Source organism: Mobula birostris, chromosome 4 (assembly GCF_030028105.1).
Source record: "Mobula birostris isolate sMobBir1 chromosome 4, sMobBir1.hap1, whole genome shotgun sequence".
In the NCBI taxonomy this organism is placed as follows: Eukaryota; Metazoa; Chordata; class Chondrichthyes; order Myliobatiformes; family Myliobatidae; genus Mobula; species Mobula birostris.
The window spans coordinates 33,429,811-33,453,420 of record NC_092373.1 but is presented as its reverse complement, the minus strand read 5'-3'; the positions used below and the strand labels follow the sequence as shown (position 1 = coordinate 33,453,420).

The following is a 23,610-nucleotide window of genomic DNA, read 5'->3' as shown; positions in this document are numbered from 1 at the left end:
GTATTATAGAAAAATGAACTAGAAGTGATATAAGAAAAACCTTTCCTTGAAGTCAATGGTCATGATCTGCAAGTCAATCAAACGGGCATTGAATGGCTATAATCGGGGGAAAACTGTAAGAATCTGTGGAACAAGGTGGAAATTGATAGCTTCCTTATTGTTCCTGTAGGAAGCTTCTGCACAAGCTAGATTTGTCCCCTAGACTTTCTGTAGCAAGCACCATTTCTTCAGATTCCTATAATTTCTTCACTGAAATATTCATTGGATTTCTGTTTGATTTCCTGCTGTAAATCTATCCTTTGTGGGAAACTAAGCATTGTGGTGGTATCTTGCACTTTCAAAGGCAACAGTTCCTCTGTTCAGACTAACTACATTTAATTTATGGGCTATGTTTTAGTTAATTATATAAAACATAACACTTTCCAATACTTCCAATGAAAGCACAGTTACCAAGGTGCTTGATTTTGAATCCCATCCTCCTCTGAGATTTGCAATGGACATTATCCAAAAGGTGAGAATTGTTCAGTCTCAGCTGCTGAGGGTAGAAGAGCAAAACCAGGATCCCATGTGCCACTCGTCAGGCATATAAGAGCACAATTCAGACAGGATTTGAGGTATATTGAACTTTAGCAATACAACAAGCTAACTTCTAGAAAAACAAAATGAATGTTTACCACAAAGAATCTTTTTTATTTGTAGAAAGCAGAAGTGACTAGATATTTTACCTGCCATAACCTCTGGAGACTGAAAAAATTCATCACTGTGTATGTAGCCTGTTTGTGGAGCCAGACACCACAGTATCCTGAACAGCCCAAAGGACAACCACATCATCTTAGGCTCCATGAAAAGCAATCACTAGAAAAATAGAAAACGTTACATTTTAATGATGGTTCCTTCAATACATAGGCCAAATGTCCAGCTATACGAAAACACACATCTGTATTTTGCTGCTTCATTTCCTTGCTCCAAATCTGATCTCGCCTGAAGCTTCACACACTATTTTTGAAGTGCAAAACCAGAAAAATATTTAGTAAGCATTAAAAAAAATCAAATTTAACTTTTACTATTTACAATCTATGAAAATTAGTATGGTGTTAGTCCTTAGATTTTGGGCATTGGACCTGTAGTTAAAATAAGCCTGCAGTAAAAGAGTCTACATGAAAGACGTTATAAAAAATTATGTTTAAAATATTGAACACCATAGAATCAGACAGCATGAAAACAAGTCCCTTGGCTCACCAAATCTGCAATGATTATAAAGCAACTTCTTGCACCAATTGTACATTAATTCCATTTTTATTTTCCGAACAATCCCATTAACTCCCTCTTCATTCTATCACACACCATACACACTGGGGGGCAGCTTACAGTGGCCAATTAACCCCAAAACTGCATAACTTTGGGACGTGGAAGGAAACCAGAGAACCTGGAAGAAACCCAAACAGCGTCAGGGTGAATTCACTAACTCCACATAGAGATGGAGATCAGGATTGAATCCAAGTCACTGGAGCTATAAGATAGCAGTTTTACCAATTGTGTTCATCTTCACATTGGTAAATAAGCAATATACAGTATACTGTTAAATCCCTAGTGATTATTAAATTCAAATACCTGAACAGATACTGCTAGTCTGTTTTAGAAATCAGTATTATAATTCATATTATAATAGTACAGAATGAAAGTACAAATCAACTGACAGAGTACATATTTATATGATGATCGACAATTAATTCAAAACTAATTATATTCATTAAGTGCAGGGGTGGGGGTGATAGGCAGAAGGGTAGGTAAGGAATGGAGACAAAGACAGCTAGATAATAGATGGAGAGATGGGGAAAAAAGGCAGACGGAGCCAGAAGAAAGGAGGGGAAGGCAAAGATGGAGATCACTATATTGGTGATAGCAGGAACACAAAGACTACCAGTGCTGGAATCTTAGGTAAATTGATCATTGGAAATTATTAAGGAAGGGTTGAGGGGAAATAGAACCAGAAGCAGATAGAGGGAGGGAACTGTCAACCTAAAATGCAGATATTTCATTTCTCCCTATATTTGCTGCCTGACCTGCTGAGTTCTTTCTGCAGATTTTTTATTGTGGGAAGGTGAGAGCGCCCAAACTTTCAGCTAAGTACTTCATGGCCTTCCAGACTTAGCAATTCCTGTTCAAAAACACAAACTCCAGTTTATACTTCTGATGATTGCAACAATTCCATTGTCTATTAAATTATTTATATCTTCCACAAATCACAGATCTGACCTTCTATTCCTCCTTGGTCTTCCAACTATCTGCACTTCATCACTTGTCCAAAACTTTAATATTATCTTTAATATTTTCTGGTTCAGATCTTAAGCAATGACAATATATGTCTTTCAACATATGGAGGTTGGGCTGCTGAGTACTTCAGCACTTTCTTTTATACTTCAGCATTCACCTAACAATTCACAGAGTACAGAGAAATACACAGCCATGTTCTGGAACAAGATAAAAAGGCACACTGTCAACTTTACAAGCAGGAATATTCTCAAAGAAAGGCAGAGATACGTAAAGAAAATTTGATGGGAGGCAGGCAAAAAAAATTAATGCTAGTGAATGTCGAATGTTGCTACAGGACAAAAATCCAAAATGCAATACCTCCAGGGTCTAGAACATGTTGAACTCTGGATTTTGCACAACTTGAAAAGAAAGTGAAACAATGTTTATTTAGCGTACTTCCCGAATATTCCCCCAGCCCCACCATCCAAGCCATGTTCTCTTCTCGCTGCTGCCATCAATAAGGAGGTACAGGAACCTCAGGACCCATGCCATCAGGTTCAGGACCAGTTATTATCCCTCAACCATCAGGCTCCTGAACTGGCATGGATAACTTCACTCATCTTCACTCACCCCAACACTGAAATGTTCCACAACCTATGGATTCACTTTCAAGTACTCTTCATCTGATGTTTTTGATATTTATTGCTTATTTGTTTATCACTATTATTTTGTTTTTTTTATTTTTGTATTTGGACAGTTTGTTGTCTTTTGCTTACTGATTATTTGACAGTCTTATCTCATTGATTCTATTGTGTTTCTTTGTATTTACTGTCAATGCCCACAATAAAGTGAATCTCAGGGTTGTATATAATGAGATATAAGTACTTTGATAATAAATTTACTTTGAACTTTGAAATCCTTGTACAAAGTAAAGTAGGGTAGGGTGCTGCAGTACAGGGCTGCTTTGAAGGGCGGGAAGCAGGTCAGCACAGTACTGTACATAAAGTACAAAAGTCCTACGGAAGGGTTTCAGCCCTAAACGTTGACAGTACTTTTTTCCATAGATACTGCCTGGTCTGCTGAGTTCCTCCAGCATTTTGTGTGTGTTGAAGGACTTCCAAGTCCTTTTGCCTCTCAGATTTTTGTATTTTCTCTCCATTTAGAAAATAGTCAATGCTTTAATTTCTTCTATCAAAGTACATGACCATACACTTCCCGACACTGTATTCCATCTACCACTTCTTTGCCCATTCTCCTAATCTATTAAATCCTTCTGTAGCCTATGTCCCCAAAACTACCCGCCCCTCCAACTATTTTCAGCTTCTCAAGAACAAAAAGCCATTTGGCCTCCTGCTGTCTAACATCATTCAATAATTATGGGTGACAAATTCAATTTCTAATACTTCAGTAAAGGGCTGGAGACATTTTATTGTATTTAAACCCTACATAACTAATCTTTGACAAGTCTACCAACTAAGGCAAACTGAATGCAATTAATTATTTTGAGGTTGCAAACTTAATAAAAGATTTATTTGTTGTTTTTAACACAGGGGTAACAACTTCATTTTTTGCATCACAATGAATACCACTCTGATAAGCTTACTTAAGCACAATGACAACACACGCAAAATGCTGGAGGAACTCAGCAGGTTCTTCCACCTACTGAGTTCCTCCAGCATTTTATGTATGTTTCTCTGGATTTACAGCATCTGCAAAATCTCTTGTATTTTATAAGCACAATGACAGTCATTCACAAAAAGAAACCAGACTCTCTTTTCCATGTTTATAATGGAGCTGAGGAAAGGGTGTCTTTCCTGCAATGACTGAAAGCATGCTCTAAAATCCGTAAGAATTCACTTGAGACTCCAAAGCAAATTTGGAGCTCTAACACGCTGACTCTCTTACTCCCTGAGGCACTCTCCTCGATTAAGGTCTTTGCCATCTGCGCTAGTATTAGTATTAGTGATATTGTAGAGAAGTGTTTTGGGAAATACCACTACTCTAAAAAGTATGCACTTGATATATGCTAGTTGTCTACATTTGCTTTGCCAAAAATGGCCGCACCCAGTAATGTAAAGTTGTATCACAAGCACGAGGTCTGCTAATTCAGCAAGAGCCCAAGAGCTCCAGCAGTGCACCTGAACAGGTAGTACTGTTCAAACGGTGAGGTAGAAGGTCTTGGGGAACAGCAGAAAAGAATGGCTATAATCTCCGCATGCATCTGCCCATTCCCCCTCCCGCTCTCAGTTGACACGCTCTTAATTCAATAACCAGTATTCACGGCAATCCTACCGAAGTACAGGTATTACCTAGAAAAAGGTAGCACACTCGCGCCACTTGTTCAGGTGCCCTACGGTTTGAGCGAATCTGATTGGCCGTTTAACCGAGCGGCGGTGACTATAGAGTCGGTTAAAAGTGCATGGCATTTTCCGATATTAAAGCACTTACTGCTCCACACAACAGATGCACAAAACAACTCATCCAAGTGATCCTTTGAGATATGGATTTAGCCGGGTTAAGTTTAGTTTGCATTTCTAATTCTGCTGTGTTGTAACTTTCAAATATTGGCATCACCAGTGAGATTAATTTTTATTTTCTTATTCTGTCATGCTTGGCTCACTCAAATAGCTGAAGCAAAAAGACAGTAGTTTTAACTCTTCCATACTGTGCTAGTCCAGAACCTAATCTGGCCAGGACTTTAATGATAGCTGCCACAATTTAAATGGCACAATTTAGCCACAATGGCAAAATGGAGGGAGTCCTCATGCCAGACTCCCAGAAGGTTAATTTACAGGTTGAGTCTGTGGTAAAGAAGGCAAATGCAATGTTGGCATTTAATTCAAGGGGAATAGAATATAAAAGCAAGGAGATAATGCCGAGGTTTTATGAGATACTCTTCAGACCACACTTGGGGTATTGTCAACAGTTTTGGGCCCCATATCTCAGAAAGGATACATTGTCATTGGAGGGAGTCCAGAGAAGGTTCACAAGGATAATTCTGGGAATGAAGGGGTTAACATATGAGGAGCTTTTGGCAGCTTTGGGCCTGTGCTCACTGGAATTTAGAGGCATGCAGGGGTGGGGTGGGGGAATCTCACTGAAACCTACCTAACGTTGAAAGGACTAGATAGGGTGGATGTGGCGAAGATGTTTCCTATGGTGGGGGTATCCAGAACTAGAGGGCACAACCTCAAAACTGGAGGGGTGACCTTTTAGAACAGAGGTAAGGAGGAGTTTTTTTTAGCAAAGGCGTAGTGAACCTATGGAATGCTCTGCCACAGACTGCGTTGGAGGCCAAGTCCATGGGTATATTTAAGGCAGAATTTGATAGTTTCTTGATCAGTCAGGGCATCAAAGGATATGGCAAGAAGGCAGCTATATGGGGTTGACTGGGATCTGGGATCAGCCATGATGGAATGGCAGAGCAGATTCAATGGGCTGAGTGGCCTAATTCTGCCTCTATGTCTTATGGTAAGAACAGCGTGGACGGCATTTTCTACCAACTATATTTGCTTAATTTCCAAGAAACCTGATTTTTTTTTAAATTTTGAGATCTGCTGTGTACATGTTGTATTATCCATTCATAGCAAAATCTTCAGCGCCTAGACCTGACTTGTACCCTCTGCCTCTACATATGCTGCTTGGCCTGCTGAATTCTTCCAGTATTGCTTGTTGCACCATATTCGAGCATCTGCAGTGTACCTAACCTCCATCATATCTGTTGGTCATTCTTAATTGAGTTTTGGAGCTTCGTCACACTGAAAAATTGAACTGATAACACATTTGCTGTGGAGGTGTGCAATGATATTTAACCAAAATGACTGAAAACAAGAAGTGGTTAAAGGAATTATAACATGGTATTAATAAGACATACAGGACCAATTATACTTTACTGGGATGTAGTCACTGCAAGTGGAAATTAGTTGTGGTAGTTGAATTTCAGAACTAGTGAAACAGTATCAAGAAGTCATGTTCTGTTCTAATCTAATTGTCATACATATTACATTCAAACTAGGTAAATATTGGAAGAAAATTCCTGACTAACTGATTCTTAAACTCCGTGGACCTGTGGCCTGAAAGGAAAATCCAATTGAAAAGGACTGACAAGGAAATTAACTTAAACTCCAAGCAAGGGCCTGTATTCATTAGGAAATGAAGAGAACCAAAATAGTAATTTAAAATATAATAGTATTCTTAAAGATCAAAATAAATTCGCCAGCTGCTCTTTTGGTCTGTAAAGTTATCAATAAATTTAGATAAGCTTATTGAAATTGTTGGTTTTCCAAATAACGATGGTACTATTTCACATGTAATTGATATAATCAATTTAAACTCAACAGAACCTAAACCATAATTCTGTCCTGATGAAGGGCCTTGGCCCAAAACGTTCTGTTAATCTTTTCCATAGATACTGCCTGGCCTGCTGTTCCTCCAGCATTTTGTGTGTGTTGCTTGGATTTCCAGCGTCCGCAGATTTTCTCTTGTTCATCTTCTATTCACTCCAGCTGGTTCCATCTGCCCACTGTGTTCCTCTCTCCTTATCTGTCTCCAAACTCCACTCCTGCAGGCCCCATCCCAACCTAGTTCCATTTAGGCAACACACATCAAAGTTGCTGGTGAACGCAGCAGGCCAAGCAGCATCTGTAGGAAGAGGTGCAGTCGACGTTTCAGGCCGAGACCCTTCGTCAGGACTAGTTCCATTTAGGTAGCATTTGCCTCCTTGTTTGATTCCACCTTATGACTGCCAGCCTCTGTCTCACCATTTCCCCTCAGTCCTGTTGCAGGGTCTCAAGCTGCCTCCGCATTTCTAACCTGATCCCATTCCCCTAAACTATCCAAGTCTCTCTGTAGGCTCTCTGTTTCAATACTACCCGCTCCTCCACATATCTTTGTATCATCTGCAAACTTAGCCACAAATCCATTAATCCCATAGTCCAAATTATTGACACACATCGTAAAATATAGCACTGTCTCAACACTGACCCCTGTGGAACTCCACTGGTAATCGTCAGCCAGCCAGAATAGGATCCCTTTATTCCCACTCTCTGTTTTCTGCCGATCAGCCAATGCTCCACCCATGCTAGTAACTTCCCTGTAATTCCATGGGCTCTTATCTTGCTAAGCAGCCTCATGTGCAGCACCTTATCAAAGGCCTTCTGAAAATCCAAGGACACCACATCTACTGCATCTTCTTTGTCTACCCTGCTTGTAATTTCCTCAAAAAATTGCACTATGTTAGTGCCTATGATAGGCACTTTGGCCTATCTTGTCATGTGCCTCCAGGTACTCTGTAATCTCATCCCTAAAAATCAATTCCAACAGCTTCCCAACCATTGATGTCAGGTTAACCGGTCTATAGTTTCCTTTCTGCTGCCTCCCACCCTTCTTAAATAGTGGATTAACATTTGCAATTTTCCAGTCTTCCAGTCCAATGCCAGAATCTATCGATTCTTGAAAGATCATTGTTAATACCTCCGCAATCTCTCCAGCTAATTCCTTCAGAACCAGAGGGTGCTCTCCATCAGGTCCAGGAGATTTATCCACCCTCAGACCATTAAGCTTCCTGAGCACCTTCTCAGTCGTAATTTTCACTGCACATACTAAACTTCCCTGACATTCTTGAATGTCCAGTATACTGCAGATGTCTTCCACTGTGAAGACTGATGCAAAATACGCATTCAGTTCCTCTGCCATCTCTGCGTCTCCCATTACAATATCTCCAGCGTCATTTTCTATTGGTCCTATATCTATCCTCAACTCTCTTTTACCCTTTACTTATTTTAGAATTTTCTTCGATATTAGTTGTCAGCTTTCTTTCATTATACAACTTTTCCTTTCTAATGACCTTCTTAGTTTCCTTCTGCAAGTTTTTAAAATCTTCCCAATCCTCTATCTTCCCACTAGCTTTGGCTTCCTTGTATGCCCTCTCTTTTGCTTTCACTTTGACTCCTTCTTCACTTATCAGCCATGGTAGTGTCGTTCTTCATTCCAGTCAACTTTGGCCAGTTTCCCTCTCGTGCCATTGTAATTTCTTTTATCCCACTGAAATACTGACACATTGGAAGTTAGTTTCTCCTTCTCAAATTTCAAAGTGAACTCAATAACATTGTGATCACTGTTCCCTAAGGGATCCTTAACCTTAAGCTCTGCTTTGTGACGTGTGACTGTTGGTACCATGGTTTGCACCTTGTCCCCAGAATAATGCTGACTCACTTGGCTGTATTGATGGGCATTCGTGAATGGTTGAACGACAATTAAATTTGAATTGAACTGAATTAGTGTTGAACACTGAGTTGTAATCAATAAACAGCAGCCTGACGTAGATACGGCTATTGTCCAGATGATCCAAGGCTAAGAGAAGAACCAGATACTGCAAGGATTCACACAGGTGTATTTCTATTCCCCTTTCAAACCATGCATAAAAAGCGTTGAGCTCTTCACAGCCATTCGTGATGTTAGGTTTCGCTTTGTATGAATGGCCTGCAAACCCTGCCAGAGCTGACATGAATACAATTCCACCTCTAACTTCAATTGGAGTTGTTTTTTCACTCTTAAAGTAGACTTCTGAAGGTCATACCTGGACTTCTTGTATAGTTCTTTATCATTGGTTCTGAATGCCACATATCTGGTCCTCAGCAGACTACGAACCACTACTTTCATCCATGGCTTTTGGGTTGGGTACGTCTAGTAAGTTCTCAAAGACACACTATTCCTCAAAGGTCTTAATGAAGTTGGAAACATCTGTGAATATTCATTCAGATTTGAAGAGGAATCCCTGAATATTATCCATTCCACCAACTCAAAGCAGTCCTGTAAGTGCTCCTCCACCTGCCTCGACCATACCTTCTTGATCTTCACCACTGGTGCTGCGATCTTTAGTATCTGCCTATATGCCAGTAGTAGAAGTAGAGTCAGGTGATCAATATTCCCTAGCCTGAGCATGGGATGGCATGGAAGGCATTCTTAATGGTGGTATATCAGTAGTCTAGTGTATTGGCTTGTTCGGTTCCACAAGTGATATGTTGGTCAAGCTGACCTGGTTAAAATCCCCCACAGTGTTAGGGAAGGCATTAGGGTGTGCTGTTTTATGACTGCTGATCATGGTGCTCAGCTCCTCCAGTACCTGGTTGACATTGGCCTGAGGCGGAATGTACACTGTTACCAGGATGATGGTGAAAAACTCCCTCAGCAGATAAAATGGACGACACTTGACCACTAGATGTTCCAGGCACTGTGAGCAGGATTAAGACAGGTCAACCATGTCAGTGCACCATGATGAGTTAATCATAAAGCATACACCACCTCTTCAACCTTTAAGACTCAGATGCCCTGTCTTTTTGGTGGACGGTGAAGCCCACGGACTGCAGCGCTGCATCTGATTGGTGAGCCATGTTTCTGGGAAGCAAAGTACACTGCAGTACCTGAACCCATATCGTGAGTACTGAATGCAATAAATCAGGTTAGAGGACATACACATGAATCTCTGCCTCAGTGACAAAATCCCGACAACGGAAGACAAGAGAGATTTAACCTGTAATCCCAATTACTGATAAACTGCTAGCAATCTCTCAAAGGTTATTGCACATATATTGTCATTCATTATAAAAACAAAACTAGTCTCAAGTCAACTTGTAAAGTATAATGGAATAATTGTCTATTACTATTCCTGTGAGAAGGGTAATCTTTTCTGATATGAAGTGCCATAACCTAAGAAACCTCAGGTCAATATATACAATGCAAAATCCATAATATCTGAGGCATGACCTTTTCTGAAAAGATTCCCTTACCCTATTAGTTTTCTAGGTTCTTGTCAGTCTTGCTACAATCCTCAAGCACTGCATTGTAGACTTAAAATAATTCATTCTTCAAATACCTAATAACTTAAGGAAACAAACAACAGTCATACAGCACAAAAGCAGGCTCTTTTGCTCACCATCTCTGTCAGCCATCAAGTACCCATCCATACTAATCCATTCTCCAGAACTTGGCCTTATATCCTTCCGTTTTGGTAATTCATGTGCCTCCACAGATACTTAAATGTTGTAAAAATACCTGCCTCCTAGAAAATGCATTAAAGATCCCCACTACCCTGTGTGGATAAAAGTTATTCCTCAGGGTCCCCTTAAAACTGCTCTCTAGTTTTAGACCTCTGCCATAGGGAAGTTTCCTACTATCTACACCCCTCATTATTTTGTGTACTTCAAATCAGGCACCATACTCAACCCCCTCCGCTCCAAGGAAAACATGCCCAGCCTATCCACATTAACAGTCGATCCCAGACAATACCCTGGTGAATCTCCTCTGCATCATCTCCAGTACAATCAGTGTGATGATAATTGTACTTCATGTGTGGCTTAACCAATTTTTCGTAAAGTTGTACCATGACCTCCTTGTGCATGTATGTATGTACCCTCACTTCACCTTTAGGGATCCTGGTATTTGTACACTGACGTTCTACTTCAATATTGAAGTTATTCAATATTGCTTCAGGCTCTATCATTCATTATCTATATCTTACCCTTAAGAGTCCTGCCAAAGATATCTTACCTCACACTTATTAGGATTAAAGTCCATTTGCCATTGCAATTCATCAAATGATTAATATCATCCTGTAACCTCCGACTATCCCCATCGCTATCTACAACACTGATCTTCATGTCATCTGCAGAGTTGCGAATAATACCTCTGACATACGTACTCAAATCATTAGAGTACATAGTAAAGCAATTTGGGAAAACATTTAATTGGGGTAGGGGGAAATTGAACGCAATTAGGCAGGAACTTGGGAACCTAAATTGGGAGCAAATGTTCTCAAGGAAATGCACAGCAGAAATGTGGCAATTGTTCAGGAAATATTTGCATGGAGTTCTGCTTAGGTATGTTCCATTGAGGTAGGAAAAGGATGGTAGGGTAAAAGAAACATGGTGTACAAAGGAAGTGAAAAATCTAGTTAAGAAGAAAAGAAAAGCTTGCAAAAGGTTCAAGAAACTAGGTACTGATAGCGTTCAAAAAATTACAAGGTCGCCAGGAAGGAGTTTAAGAATAAAATCAGGAGAGCTAGAAGGGGCCATGGGAAGGCCTTGATGAGCAGGATTAAGGAAAACCCCCAAGGTATTCTACAAGTATGTGAAGAGCAAGAGGATGAGCCGTATGAGAATAGGAACAATCAGGTGCGATAGTGGTAACATGTGCATGGAGATGGAGGAGGTAGCGGAGGTATTTAATATTTTGCTTCAGACCTTGGCAACTGTGGGGATAACTTGCAGCAGACAAAACACTTGAACATATATACATTAAGAAAGAGGATGTGCTGGAGCTTTTGAAAAGTATTAAGTTAGATAAGTTGCCAGGACTGTACAGGATATACCCCAGGCAACAGTGGAGATTATTGAACCTCAGGAGATGATCTTTACATCATCAATAAGGACTGGAGAAGTACCAGAGGTTTGGAGTGTTGCAAATGTTGTTCCTTTCTTCAAGATGGGGAGTAGAGGTAACCCAGGAAATTATAGACCAGTGAGTCTGACTTCAGTGGTGGGCAAGTTGTTTAAGATCCCAAGAGGCAGGACTTATGAGCATTTGGAGAGACCTAATCTGATTAGGGATAGTCAGCATGGCTTTGTCAAGGGCAGGTCATGCCTTATGAGCCTGATTGAATTCTTTGATTATGTAACAAAACATATTGATGAAGGTAGAGCAGTGGATGTAGTATTTATGGATTTCAGTAAGGCCATACAAGGTTCATTCAGAAAGTAAGGGCGCATGGGATCCAAGGAGACCTTGCTTTGTGGATCCAGAATTGGCTTGCCCACAGAAGGCAAAGGGTGGTTGTGGATGGTTCATATTCTGCATGGAGTACAGTGACCAGTGGTGTTCTGCAGGGATCTGTTCTGGGACCCCTCCTCTTTGTGATTTTTATAAATGATCTGGATGAAGCAGAAAGGTGGGTTAGTGAGTTTGCTCATGACACAGAGGTTGGGGGTGTTGTGGATAGTCTAGAGGGTTGTCAGAGGTTACAGCCGGACATCGATAGGATGTAGAACTAGGCTGAGAAGTGGCAGATGGAGTTCAACTCAGTTAAGTGTGAAGTGGTTCAAATTTGAAGACAGAATATAGTATTAACTAGAATTGTAATGGCAGTGTGAAGGATCAGAGATATCTTGGAGTCCGTGTCCATGAGAGTGGTAGGTGTATGGAATGCACTGCCACTGGCAGTGGTGGAGGTGGATCCAATAGGGTCTTTTAAGAGACTCTTAGATAGGTACATAGAGCTTAGAAAAGTACATGGCTATGCAGTAGGTTAATTCTAGGCAGTTTCTAGAGTATGTCAATAGTCAGCACAACATCGTGGGTCGAAGGGCCTGTAATGTGCTGTAGGTATCTATGTTCTAAAACAGTGATCATATTTGTCTATAAATATGCATATCTATTCATAGATATTTATTAAAGTAACTTTGGACACCTCATTTGTACACTCAACAAACTAATATCACCGAAACTTACTAAGATACAAGTCAATTTCTTTTTCTGTATTGTAATTTTTTTCCCCAAAATACAAAACATCTTATCCCAGCAGAAATCCACTTTTATGTCTGTCATTCTTCCATCCTTCCATCGCACATCATTATATAGCAGAATGTACTTCAAGTTGATTTACTATCAGAGTGATAAGCTTTCCTCTGCAAAGGATTTGCAACCCCCATCAACCCCCAAAACCAGCAAATTATACTACAGGTTATATAAACATATATGTACCATTGCATACTACCCTGGAGCACCATATATACAGTATCATTATATTTTCTAAATATCTTGATTGAGTTTGTAGAAACCAAATATTTTCCCTCCATTTCTTTTGCACAGTAATTCTATGATTTGTTAAAATGACAAATCTTTAAACATGGTTATTCTGTCATGTTGAGACTTCAAATGAGGTGAAGTAACTTGAAGTTCTGTTAAAACATTCAAGTTCTTTTACAATAAATCCATGTTTCAGGATAGTTAACTGTACAACAGATGATAGGAAAACATAGAACTAGGTTTCCGTGTTCTTTGACTGTATATCCACCTCAAAAATGTAAAGACTCAGCTGGCTTAATCCATTTTTCGACAGAAGAGAAGGAATGTGAGGAGGATCTTCCATAGTTAAATGAGGAAAGAAGGACTTCACAGTTTTCCAATAGAATCCACAGTTTTCAATAGCACTTTGAACAGTACCCGGCGCAATGATATAGATAGTCTTTTCCTGATTCTTTCCAATGTGCTTGGAATAGCTATTGTCAAGCAGCCCTTTCACTGTGCTGTTCAGCACCTGCACATCAGACCCAGACAGGTCAATGACTCTGATGAACTCTTCATTTGGTTTAAAGTTCAGAAGATACCTTGGAGGCATGTAGGTATGGTAAAATACCAAATCATACTCATACTGCTTCACCCCATGATTCCTTGAATGAAGAATTTTCTCCAAGTAGGACAGAGAAGGAATTAGACCACCTTGGTGCAAACAGCCAAATAGCAGTGACCCCAAGATATTAAACAGGACTATAATAACTTTCCATTGGAACATATTACATTTTGGAGCACTGAGAATAACAAGTGGCACAATGAGTGGACTAATATATCTTGGTTCCTGATGACTAAACAAAGACAGAATAATGATGGGGATTAAATAGACAAGGAACAAATACACATCAGAATGGGAAGCAAGAGAAAGCTGTGCCAACAATTTCTTTTCGGATTGTTTTTTGCAAGACGTGTAAGAGCTGGCTTTGTAGGCAAACTTGCTGATCATCATTTTGATACCAGATACAACAACAGACAAATGAAGGCCACCAAACAGTAGAAAGCTATTCAGTATTAAATGTGTAAACCAAGGGTGACTCCCATGTGCAATAAGGCTTTTTTGATCTAAGTTATACAAAATAAGATTGACAGGAGTTAAAACTAAATGTTGGCTTATGTCAACAATATGTTTGTACATAGTGTTCCCATCTTTCAAAACCCAGTCCCATTTGGACATCAATGACCCAAAATATAGTGCATCTGTCATAATGAAAAGAAAACTGGTTGCAGTTGCAGAAATCAAAATGCTAACACAATTTGTCATAAAACGATTTAAACTGAACTGAAATGTCCCTTTCTGATCACAAAAATGCCACAGGAACATCGGCACTAAAGCATAAGCAATGAATGTGGGCCTATTGAAAAACCCAGCAGCTAAAACAATCCCAATATGTTTATTTTTCCTTCTGTCCTTTTTTCCAGAATCTGGGCCCACATTTGCTTGCTTTGTGTCGATAGCGACCAACAACAGAAGCAATGCAAACAAATCTGCTTCTATAACATTTGAAAATGTTCTAGTGTAAAAAACTAACATGACATGTGACCCACCTAGCAGCGTTAAAGCCTTCCAAGGATCTACTCTCCAGACCCAGGCTAATTGGTATACAGAATAGTCCAATACAAATGAGAGGCATGTTAGGCAGAACCTGGGGAAAACCAATAAAGTGTAACTGTTTATGATGTTACCAAAAAGGCCACTATTGTTTAAGGCTTTAAGTACTGTAAATGAAAAGCCTGTGGTGACCAATGGGAAAAGTACTGATCTGCAGGGGTAACTGGTATTAAATTCCCAAGTACGAAACGTTTTGAGATTCAAAATATCACCTGTAAAGAAAAAAAATGAATTCAATATAAGCATATTATATTGATATGCAGTCCAGAAGCAACAATATCCAATATATTACCCACTTACCTTTGAGATTAACTCAATCTCCTTCAGTTCTTGATCTCAGTAATTCCTCTGGCCCCTAATGAAATTGTCTCATCTACCGCTAAAACTGGTTCCATGAAGACTTTATTTTTTAGTTCTCATTTTCTCTTCCTTATCAACGAAAGAGGATATAATGCTAGTCATTTTATTGATGATTCTCTTCTGACCTTTGGAATCTAAGCAGCATGCAAAGCAATTTTTATTTACTAAATCAATATGCTTATTAATCTTTGGTGTTGCTTTCTTACTACTTTCCACAATTAGTCTTTTCACTGCATTAAGATTGAAATTAATTGGTCCATCTCCTACTTGAATTAACTCTTCTCCTGAGCTTCAAAAATAAGAAAGCCATTTCTTTCTTCATTTCTTCCTATATATTTTTTTAAATACATATTTCACTTTGCCTGATCCTGATTTATCTTCTTGGCTTCCCTACTCTTTTTGATTGTGGCTTCATTGAGGCCTCATCCTAGCAAAATATTACAAAAATCATAATCCAGTTTGTTTACAAGCATAAGGGGATGAAAACAGAAAAAAAGATTGAGCATTTTAGTAAAGGATACAAGGTTTACTGCATCACGCTATTTATGAAATGTCACTATCACTTTACATATCCCTTCATATTTAATGACATCAATGAAATACACACAAAGAAATGGAACTAAAAAACAAATAACACTGGAAATGGGAAGTAGACATACAAAACATTAAGCTGCAGGGAAAATTAGTGACGGGGAGGCATTAAAGGCTGTACTAAATGTTATGACACTGTTACTGAGCAGCATTTCAGTTCAAGATTATTATTCCATGCATTAACTGGAAGGAATTTTGCAGATAAAATATTACTAATGACGGCAATGGTTTTAAACTGGCCTGTGAAATTAAACAAGTTGCCGACAGGTAGTAAAACAAAGCAAAAGGTCCAGGAACCCAAAATAATGCAGTTGACAGCATGCGGTGCCAACTGATGTCAGTCTTTGTGAAGGCAAGGCAGACGAAGGGATTTAATTGGGAAAGAACAAACAGAAGCAAGTTATTAGCAAGGGAGAAAACACTAAAACAAGTGCATCAACTGCTTTACCTGCCATAATCTCTGGAGATTGAAAAAATTCATCAGGATGTATGTAGCCAGTTTGTGGTGCTAAACACCACAGTACCCTGACCACACCAAGAGCCAGCCACAATAATTTGAGCGCCATTCTGTACACCTTACTGTAGAATACCAAACTGCCGCATGCTGTTCAAAAACAAATGCATATCTTATTAGTTCATATGTAACAAAGTAATAATGCATCGATTTGTAACACTTTTAGGAAGTATATGTTTATGTTTTAACAAAAGATTAAGACAAGTCCTCCTAATCTATGAAATCAAACAACAAAGCTCTATACACTAACCAGGTCAGCAGTATGCATGAGGAGAGAAAACCAAGAGCAGAACCAAAGTTCAAAGTAAATTTATTTTCAAAATATGTACGTGTCATTATATACTACCAAGATTCATTTTCTTTCCAGCATTTACAATAGAACAAAGAAATGCAATAGAATCAATGAAAAACTAGCCACAAAGACTAACAATCAATGTGCAAAAGATGACAATTTGTGCAAATACAATAAATAATACTGAGAACATGAATTGCAGAGTCTTTGAAAATGAGTCCATCATTGATCCAGTACAGCATTCAGGTGAGTGAAGTTATTCACTCTGCTTCAGAAGCCTGATGGTTAAAGTGTAATAACAAGGTTCCCTGCTCTGAAATATTAACATCTTTTCACGAGGTTCAAAGAACATTTATTATCAAGTATGAAGACATTATACAAACTTGAGATTCATCTCTTTACAGGCTTCCAAAAAGCAAAGAAATCTAAAAGAACACATAAAAAAGACCATCAAAAATCGAATGTGGAGATAGAAAAGAAACAAATCCTACGAACAATAAAAATAAGCAAATAACATTCAGAACAAAAGTGAGTCCATAGACATAAAGCCCACAGCAGGCCACAGCCTAAGCCAAAGTTCAGCGCAGAGCCAAGTAAAAGTCGCAGAGTAGCCAGCAGCTCCATCCCGACTTTTGCTTCTTTCCTGACACCCTGCCTTTTCAATCAATCCGGCCCAGCGTTTAAAGCATCCAAACATTAGGTTGTTCCTCACACTCAGACCCGGGCCCTGGCACATCGATACACTCCGGGCCTAGACACCACCACCACAATTCCACTCATATTTGACCTTTCCAATTTGGCCTGGAGCTTGGATCGATCAAACCCCGCTCTCGGTTTAGGTGGACAGGCCTGAAATCTGCCTCTCCTCCTCTCCACTCGCCCTGCCTTTGCCGTGAAATCTTTATGAAAAATATAAATAGCTGCCCAACAATGTCAGAATACAAGCAACATGAATAAATTGTATCTATACAACTCCATACACAATCCTTGGATTCAAGAATCGGGGAGGGACTTTGATGCCTGGTTATCTCTTAGTTTTTCCACTCAACAGCTATTTCCACTTTCATTTCATTGCACATTTCTGCTCACATCTTTTATTTCTTGATGAAATCTTTACTCATTCCTTTTGCCTCTTTCAGACTTTAGTCTTCCAGTGCTTACGTATTCAGGCTTTCACATTTGACCCTATAGAAACTTGCACTCTCCTCAAACGGAAAGCTGAATTACCTAACCAAGTTCACACTTTATACTACTCCAAGATCCATTTGCATTACAGGAATATTGCTGCTTACATAATTTAGTTTGAGGTAATGCAAAACATCAATTTTGAAATTCTCATTTCTGTTTCAGAACTTTCTATGGCATTATCCCATCACTGTAACAACCAGCCCTGTAAACTGTTAAGATGAATGTTCTCTTCAAATTCTAGCCTCTTGGCTCTCTTTTAACCACAAACCATGAACTGAATGTTCACGGCTAGATCCTGAAATCACAACTTCAAACTGATACGTTTCTTTCATCTCCCTGAAGATGCTTTAAAAAATTCCTGTATGGTTTGAAGTCCAATTTTATTTGAAGGCTCTAATAAGCTACAATGGATGTTTTATTTAGTTAAAAGTACAGTTAAATTCAATTATTGTGTCAGCTGTTAATTACTGTGTAGTTAATAAAGCAAGATTTGACTGGCTACTTGTGATCAGGAGAAAGAATAAACTCAGCAGACGGATCATGTGACAAAATAAAGCAAGTTGTTGGAACATGAAAGTAACAGGCAATCCAAGAGATGCCACTGAACTACTCTTATTCCACAATTATACCTGGGACTATACCAGAAATCTAGACAAGTACATTGCTTGCTGAACAAGTCCTTGCAATGTGGGACATATTGTTGTACAAATCAGCCACACCAAGAAGTTAGTCAGTAATGATAGGTCTTGTGGCACAATAGTCCAATCAGAAACTAAAAGAAAATTGCACTGGGCAGCAAATAATTTTACAGCTTTAGGTTTAGTTCTTTTGATGGCTATTTCATCAACATCAGAAGTCTTGGATGACACCTGTCAGGAAGTGCTGTATTGTGAGAAGCCAATAAACCAAAGCCCTGTCTTGCTAGGTGGATGCAAAACATCCCATGACACTCTATCATAAGAATAAAGGAAAAGGTACAGTCGACGTTTCAGGTCGAGACGTCGACTGTACCTCTTCTTAGAGATGCTGCCTGGCCTGCTGCGTTCACCAGCAACTTTGATGTGTGTTGCTTGAATTTCCAACATCTGCAGAATTCCTATTGTTTGCGTTATAAGAATAAAGGAAACAGGATCAGCCTGCTCCATCATTTAACAGGACAATTCAACATCATATTCTCTGACTCTACATTTCAGATACGAAAGAAATGCCAACAACGGACCCTCAAACTGTTTGTCCATTTTTATAGGGCCGTGTGTGAGAGCTTACTGTGTATTTCTCTTGCATTCCAACAATGACCACAAGAAGTTCTTTCAATTATTCCAAATAAGAGCTTGCAGTAATGCCGAGAATACAACGGTGTAGACTTCCAGTGTACACCTTGTCCACTCGCTGGGTGATAGGTATACCGACATGGAAAACCTGCCCCACTGCTGATGTTTAAGCCTTCCTCTAGGCAGGGCAGTCATGTGCCCGGCGAAAGGGGAAAGAGACTAAAAGCCTGTGGCAATGCGGAAGGGACACCTGTAGCGCTTCCCTCCCTGTCGTACTGCCATGGGGCCGTCATTGTTACCCACCTCGCCAATATTACCTCTGACCGACACCCGACATCGGGAGCGGAACAGCTGCCTGTGGAAGAACAAACATAAGGGCCGTGTAGACAGATTCAAATACAATCATCTTGATTGGCTGTTTGATCTTGACGTCATGGCGCTCTACCTGCGTAGTTGTCAAGGGGATGGCAAGAAGACTTTAAAGGCGCACGTTCAACGGGGGCGATTTAGTTCCCTGCCGACAGGAAACGGGCTGAGCTTTCTGTTTTCATGACTGACCTTTTGTTGTATTCACGCCGAAGCGAGATTTTGATCAACACTCCCAAGGGAAAAGGGCAGCTGGCAGGTTCAAGACTGACGTTGATCTCCGATAAATACTGTAATATTGGAGTTTTCCAAGTTTATAAAGACCGCATGAAATGAGGGTCGGCAATATTCTGTCCCGTAGGTTCGGCATGTCAGGTTGATAGGACGAGCCGGATTAATAAAAGCGGGGGAGAAGAGAAGGGAAACTAACATGAACCGAACAGGTCGTGATACAGTATAGAAATTGCCCCGTGCTGGACGCAATTGCTTTTAAGCGTAAACAACAAGAATTCTGCAGATGCTGGAAATTAAAGCAACACACATCAAAGTTGCTGGTGAACGCAGCAGGCCAGGCAGCATCTGTAGGAAGAGGTACAGTCGACGTTTCAGGCACGCTTTTAAGCCTGTGTGTTTTTAAAGTATATACACAGCATTTTAAAAGTTTGGAGGTAATGGAATTAAAACTGTTTCCTCAAAATAAAAAAAGCTAATTAACGAGTTAACGTGTCATCTTATTCGTTATGTGCCGTGTGGTGTGACGTAGGTGAGCATGGTTGTTCTGGGCAAATTTTTCTACGGAAGTGATTTGCCATTGCATCCTGGTTTGGGCCATGTCTTTACGTGACGGGTGACTGACCCCAGTCATTATCACGACGCTTCAAAGACTGGTGTCAGTGGTCGCATAATCAGAACCTATCACCACCCTCAACATGCAGTCATGCCTGAAATATGAAATAAAACAGTGTTGGAAAATATTCCGCAGTCGGGCAGCCGCAGCGCAGAAAGTAACAGTAAACTTTCAGTCCAGTGAGTTTCATGAGAAACCAATGTAGTGCGTGAACGCCTCATTCCCACTCTGTTGGAACGTTCTTCGGTGTACGTTTAACCTAAGTGTTAGGAAAAGTTATAAGAAACGGGGAAAAAAGCTTCAGAACACTTTTATATTACAGGTTTCACGCAGCAGTGCATTAAGAAAAATTGAAGTTATACCATCAGTGAGTCAGAATGACAAATTTTAATTCTTAATTATTAATGACCGACCCTTAGAACAAGCTCAGCCGTTACAATGGATGACTTTGTTACTTAATAAAACAGGTCTCACATTTATCATCTGTTTGCTTCCTTAGACCTCGATCACATTCAAGTGAGAGGCAGCTAGGGGTATTTTAATTAAAGGTAGTTAATATTCCTGGTCTTCTTTCTCGTTACTGCGTATTTTTCACAATTATCAAGATAAAGGTAGCTGTTGCTGGAAAATATAACATTAACATCACTGTAGCATAAGAACAAGGCTGTTAATTAGGGTTGAATTTCAAACTAATTAGTATTAAAAATTAACAAACTTTAATCTTCCAGTCCTTCATTAGGATGGAGATTCAATAGTAAAAGCTTTTCCTCCCAAAGCTGCATTATTACCTCTGATTGTTGATTTTTATCCCCAATGCAGTTATTTTGGATGATTTTGTCCCATGCTATCCAAAACCATTGCATTGGTTTCCATCTCTAGAATATATTGATGATAATCAGCTTACTTCACCATCACTTTTCAAACCTTTCCAGTCAGTAAAGTCATACTTTTTTCCACTACAGGCTCAACATTAATTTTATACTTCAAATACTTACAATACTTACAAATTTTAAAATATACATATGATGAAATGGGTCATATTTTAAACAAGAATATATGACACATTTTATACTCAATACTGTAGTTTGTTTAAACAGGCCAACATGCATGATCATAACCATCAGGGAAAGATTGATATATGTTAGGCAATATGTCCTCTTGACATGGATATTGTGCCCTAGCTGCTTACGTGATGTATAAGCTGTTGCTGGAGCAGCAGGCTCTCCTCCATGTAGCTGATGGATCCAAAGGAACAGCAGAGACTGATACGGTTTAGCACCAGCGGCGTTGCAGGAGTTGCCCATCCATGTTGAACTCTACCTTGAACTGTTTTAAGGATTCCAGCTCTGGATTTTTCCTCAGGGTTTACTCCCGAAGTCTTCCCCATGAGTTGGTATAGCCACAAGGCAGCAGAGGTTTGAGTTCAGAGTTTTCCTTCCCCTAGATGAGCGGATGAACCCCATCTGCCCAAAGCAACTGGTTTTAAGGCACCAGTAATCTGCCTTTGCCACTTTTCCTGTCTGTAGAAATGGTTTTGCTGGGCTTGGTAGCGAAGCCAGACATAAAGATCTCTCACTTGTCAGAGGCTACTTAAGTCACATACCATTGGGAGCATTTAATATGTAATGGCAGCTTATCCCCACTACCTCCCCCAGCTAACACAACCTTAAGGAACCACTAACCATAGTTTGCACATTAAAGGCCATTGGACATGGAGGAGACACTTACATTGAATGAGTAGCATGGTAAAAGCATAATTAATTCTAGCTTTCAAAAACGAAGTTGATAAATTCACAGAATAGAATAGATTGCAGGGACTTATCAACTTGCAGTATGATCTTTGGAAGATGTGATAGGGATAGTGTGGGCCTTTTGTGTGAGACTACTGTATTCCATGTTGCTGTCTAGGTTCCACACTATTGAATTACCCACCACACCTCCGCTTCTTTGTTATCCTTAGTTTTAAATAAGCATTGTTTTAAACTAGCATTTGTTCTCCTCCAATAAGGCCTTAATTTCCACTTTCCTGCACTTCTTTGAAATATTGGTCCGTCTTCACTTGCTAAGCTGACAGATCTCCTCTGATGCTAATATAATGGCAATTTGTAAATTTTAACTTGAGTATATCGTGCTTTTAGTGAATTATCTATGTGTGATTTATGTAGTATAAAGGATTACGTTAAACATTGCTTTTCTCAATTACATGTCAACTTTTTGTGATCTGAAACTCGCCATTTTTGTGTTTATGCAGACAGCATTTAGTTCCCTCTTCAATGTTTCATTTTTGTTGGATCCAGGTTAGTTTATTGCTATATTCACCAGGGTGCAATGCAATTCCTTGTTTGAACGAAACTCACAGAATCTGAATAGTATACATGATGATCATAAATTCAACAACGACTGCAAAATAACAAAATGGTGAGAAGATAACAGTGCAAACTGAACTGGTGCAAAATGAAATGCTGAAGTGAAGATAGCAAAACAACCGAAAGAGGTAGAATGAAGAGTACATGAACATGGCAGCGCTATTGAGAAAGGTGTGTAAAGAGGTGATAGATTCAGAAGTCCGAGAACAGTACAGAGAAAGATCTTCTTAAATCTGGATATCAGGGTTTTCTTGTGTCTTCTCCCAGAAGGGAGAAAAGGGAATGACCTGGGTAGCAGGCATCCTTGAAGATACTGATGATACTGTCAGCCTTTCTGAACCAATGCACTGTGAAGATGGACTAGATAAAAAGAAGTTGCAATCTTGCGATGAGTTAGCCTATGCTTATCACTCTTTGCAGGTTCTGTTGGTCCAGAGCAGAGCGATTGCCATACCAGGCTGAGATACAGCTGTTTAGAATGCTTTCTATAGTGCATCTGTAGAAGTCTGAGAGAATCCATGTTGCAATGCCAAATCCTGCCAGGTGCCAGAGAAACAAAATATGCTAATACCCATTCTTGACCACCACATCAGTGTGAAAGGACTAGTTGAGGTTGCTAGTGAAATGGATGCCATGGAGCTTGAAGCTGCCAACCTTCTCTACATCTATCACAGCTCTGATGAGGACAAGGTTTGTTCATCGCCCCCACAAAAATCTCCACACCATCCCTTAGGTGAACAACCAACTCTTTTGTTTTCACTGAAGTTGAGCTTACACCATGACAGAAGGTTCACAGGATCTTTCCTGTACACTAGTGGTCACCAACCTTTTTAAGCCCAAGGTCCCCCACCTCGACCTTAGTAAAAGGCAAGATCTACCTACTAAATCATTTAGAGTAAACACAGCTCAGATTGTACTTCCAATTTGAGGCCTTTTATTTGGGCTAAATGTATTTGAATTACACAAAATACTTTTGTCAAACTTTCAAATTAGTTCAAACAAGAAAACACTGTAACTGGCATATCAAACAGGCCATAGCTGTCTTTCTTTAAGAATACAAGTATTACAATACTTCACACCTTTAATTCTAAGTTTCATTATTTAGTTT

At 39.6% G+C, this 23,610-nt stretch overlaps 1 protein-coding gene across 2 annotated transcripts; it reads right to left on the bottom strand.

The window, feature by feature from the left end:
- Positions 1 to 12,756: 12,756 nt before the first annotated feature.
- LOC140196250 (GPI mannosyltransferase 4-like) lies at positions 12,757 to 19,308 on the bottom strand. Of its 2 annotated transcripts, none has more exons than XM_072255118.1 (3): positions 19,227 to 19,308; positions 16,107 to 16,262; positions 12,757 to 14,919 (listed from the first exon to the last, which is right to left on the bottom strand). In XM_072255118.1, exons 2-3 carry the CDS (start codon positions 16,222 to 16,224, stop codon positions 13,289 to 13,291), a joined length of 1,749 nt encoding a protein of 582 aa, XP_072111219.1. In that variant the 5' UTR covers positions 16,225 to 16,262; positions 19,227 to 19,308; the 3' UTR covers positions 12,757 to 13,288. The 2 variants fall into 2 exon arrangements, with proteins under 2 accessions (XP_072111219.1, XP_072111220.1); XM_072255119.1 differs by having other exon boundaries at positions 19,241 to 19,299.
- Between the last annotated feature and the right edge of the window lie 4,302 nt (positions 19,309 to 23,610).

Bases quoted from the DNA above. Each gene is read 5' to 3' on its own strand.
- LOC140196250 (XM_072255118.1), bottom strand. From the start codon at position 16,224: ATGGCGCTCAAATTATTGTGGCTGGCTCTTGGTGTGGTCAGGGTACTG. The intron at 14,920-16,106 runs GTAAAGCAGTTG...TTTTCTTTACAG, and splicing joins ATCTCCAGAGATTATGGCAG to GTGATATTTTGAATCTCAAA.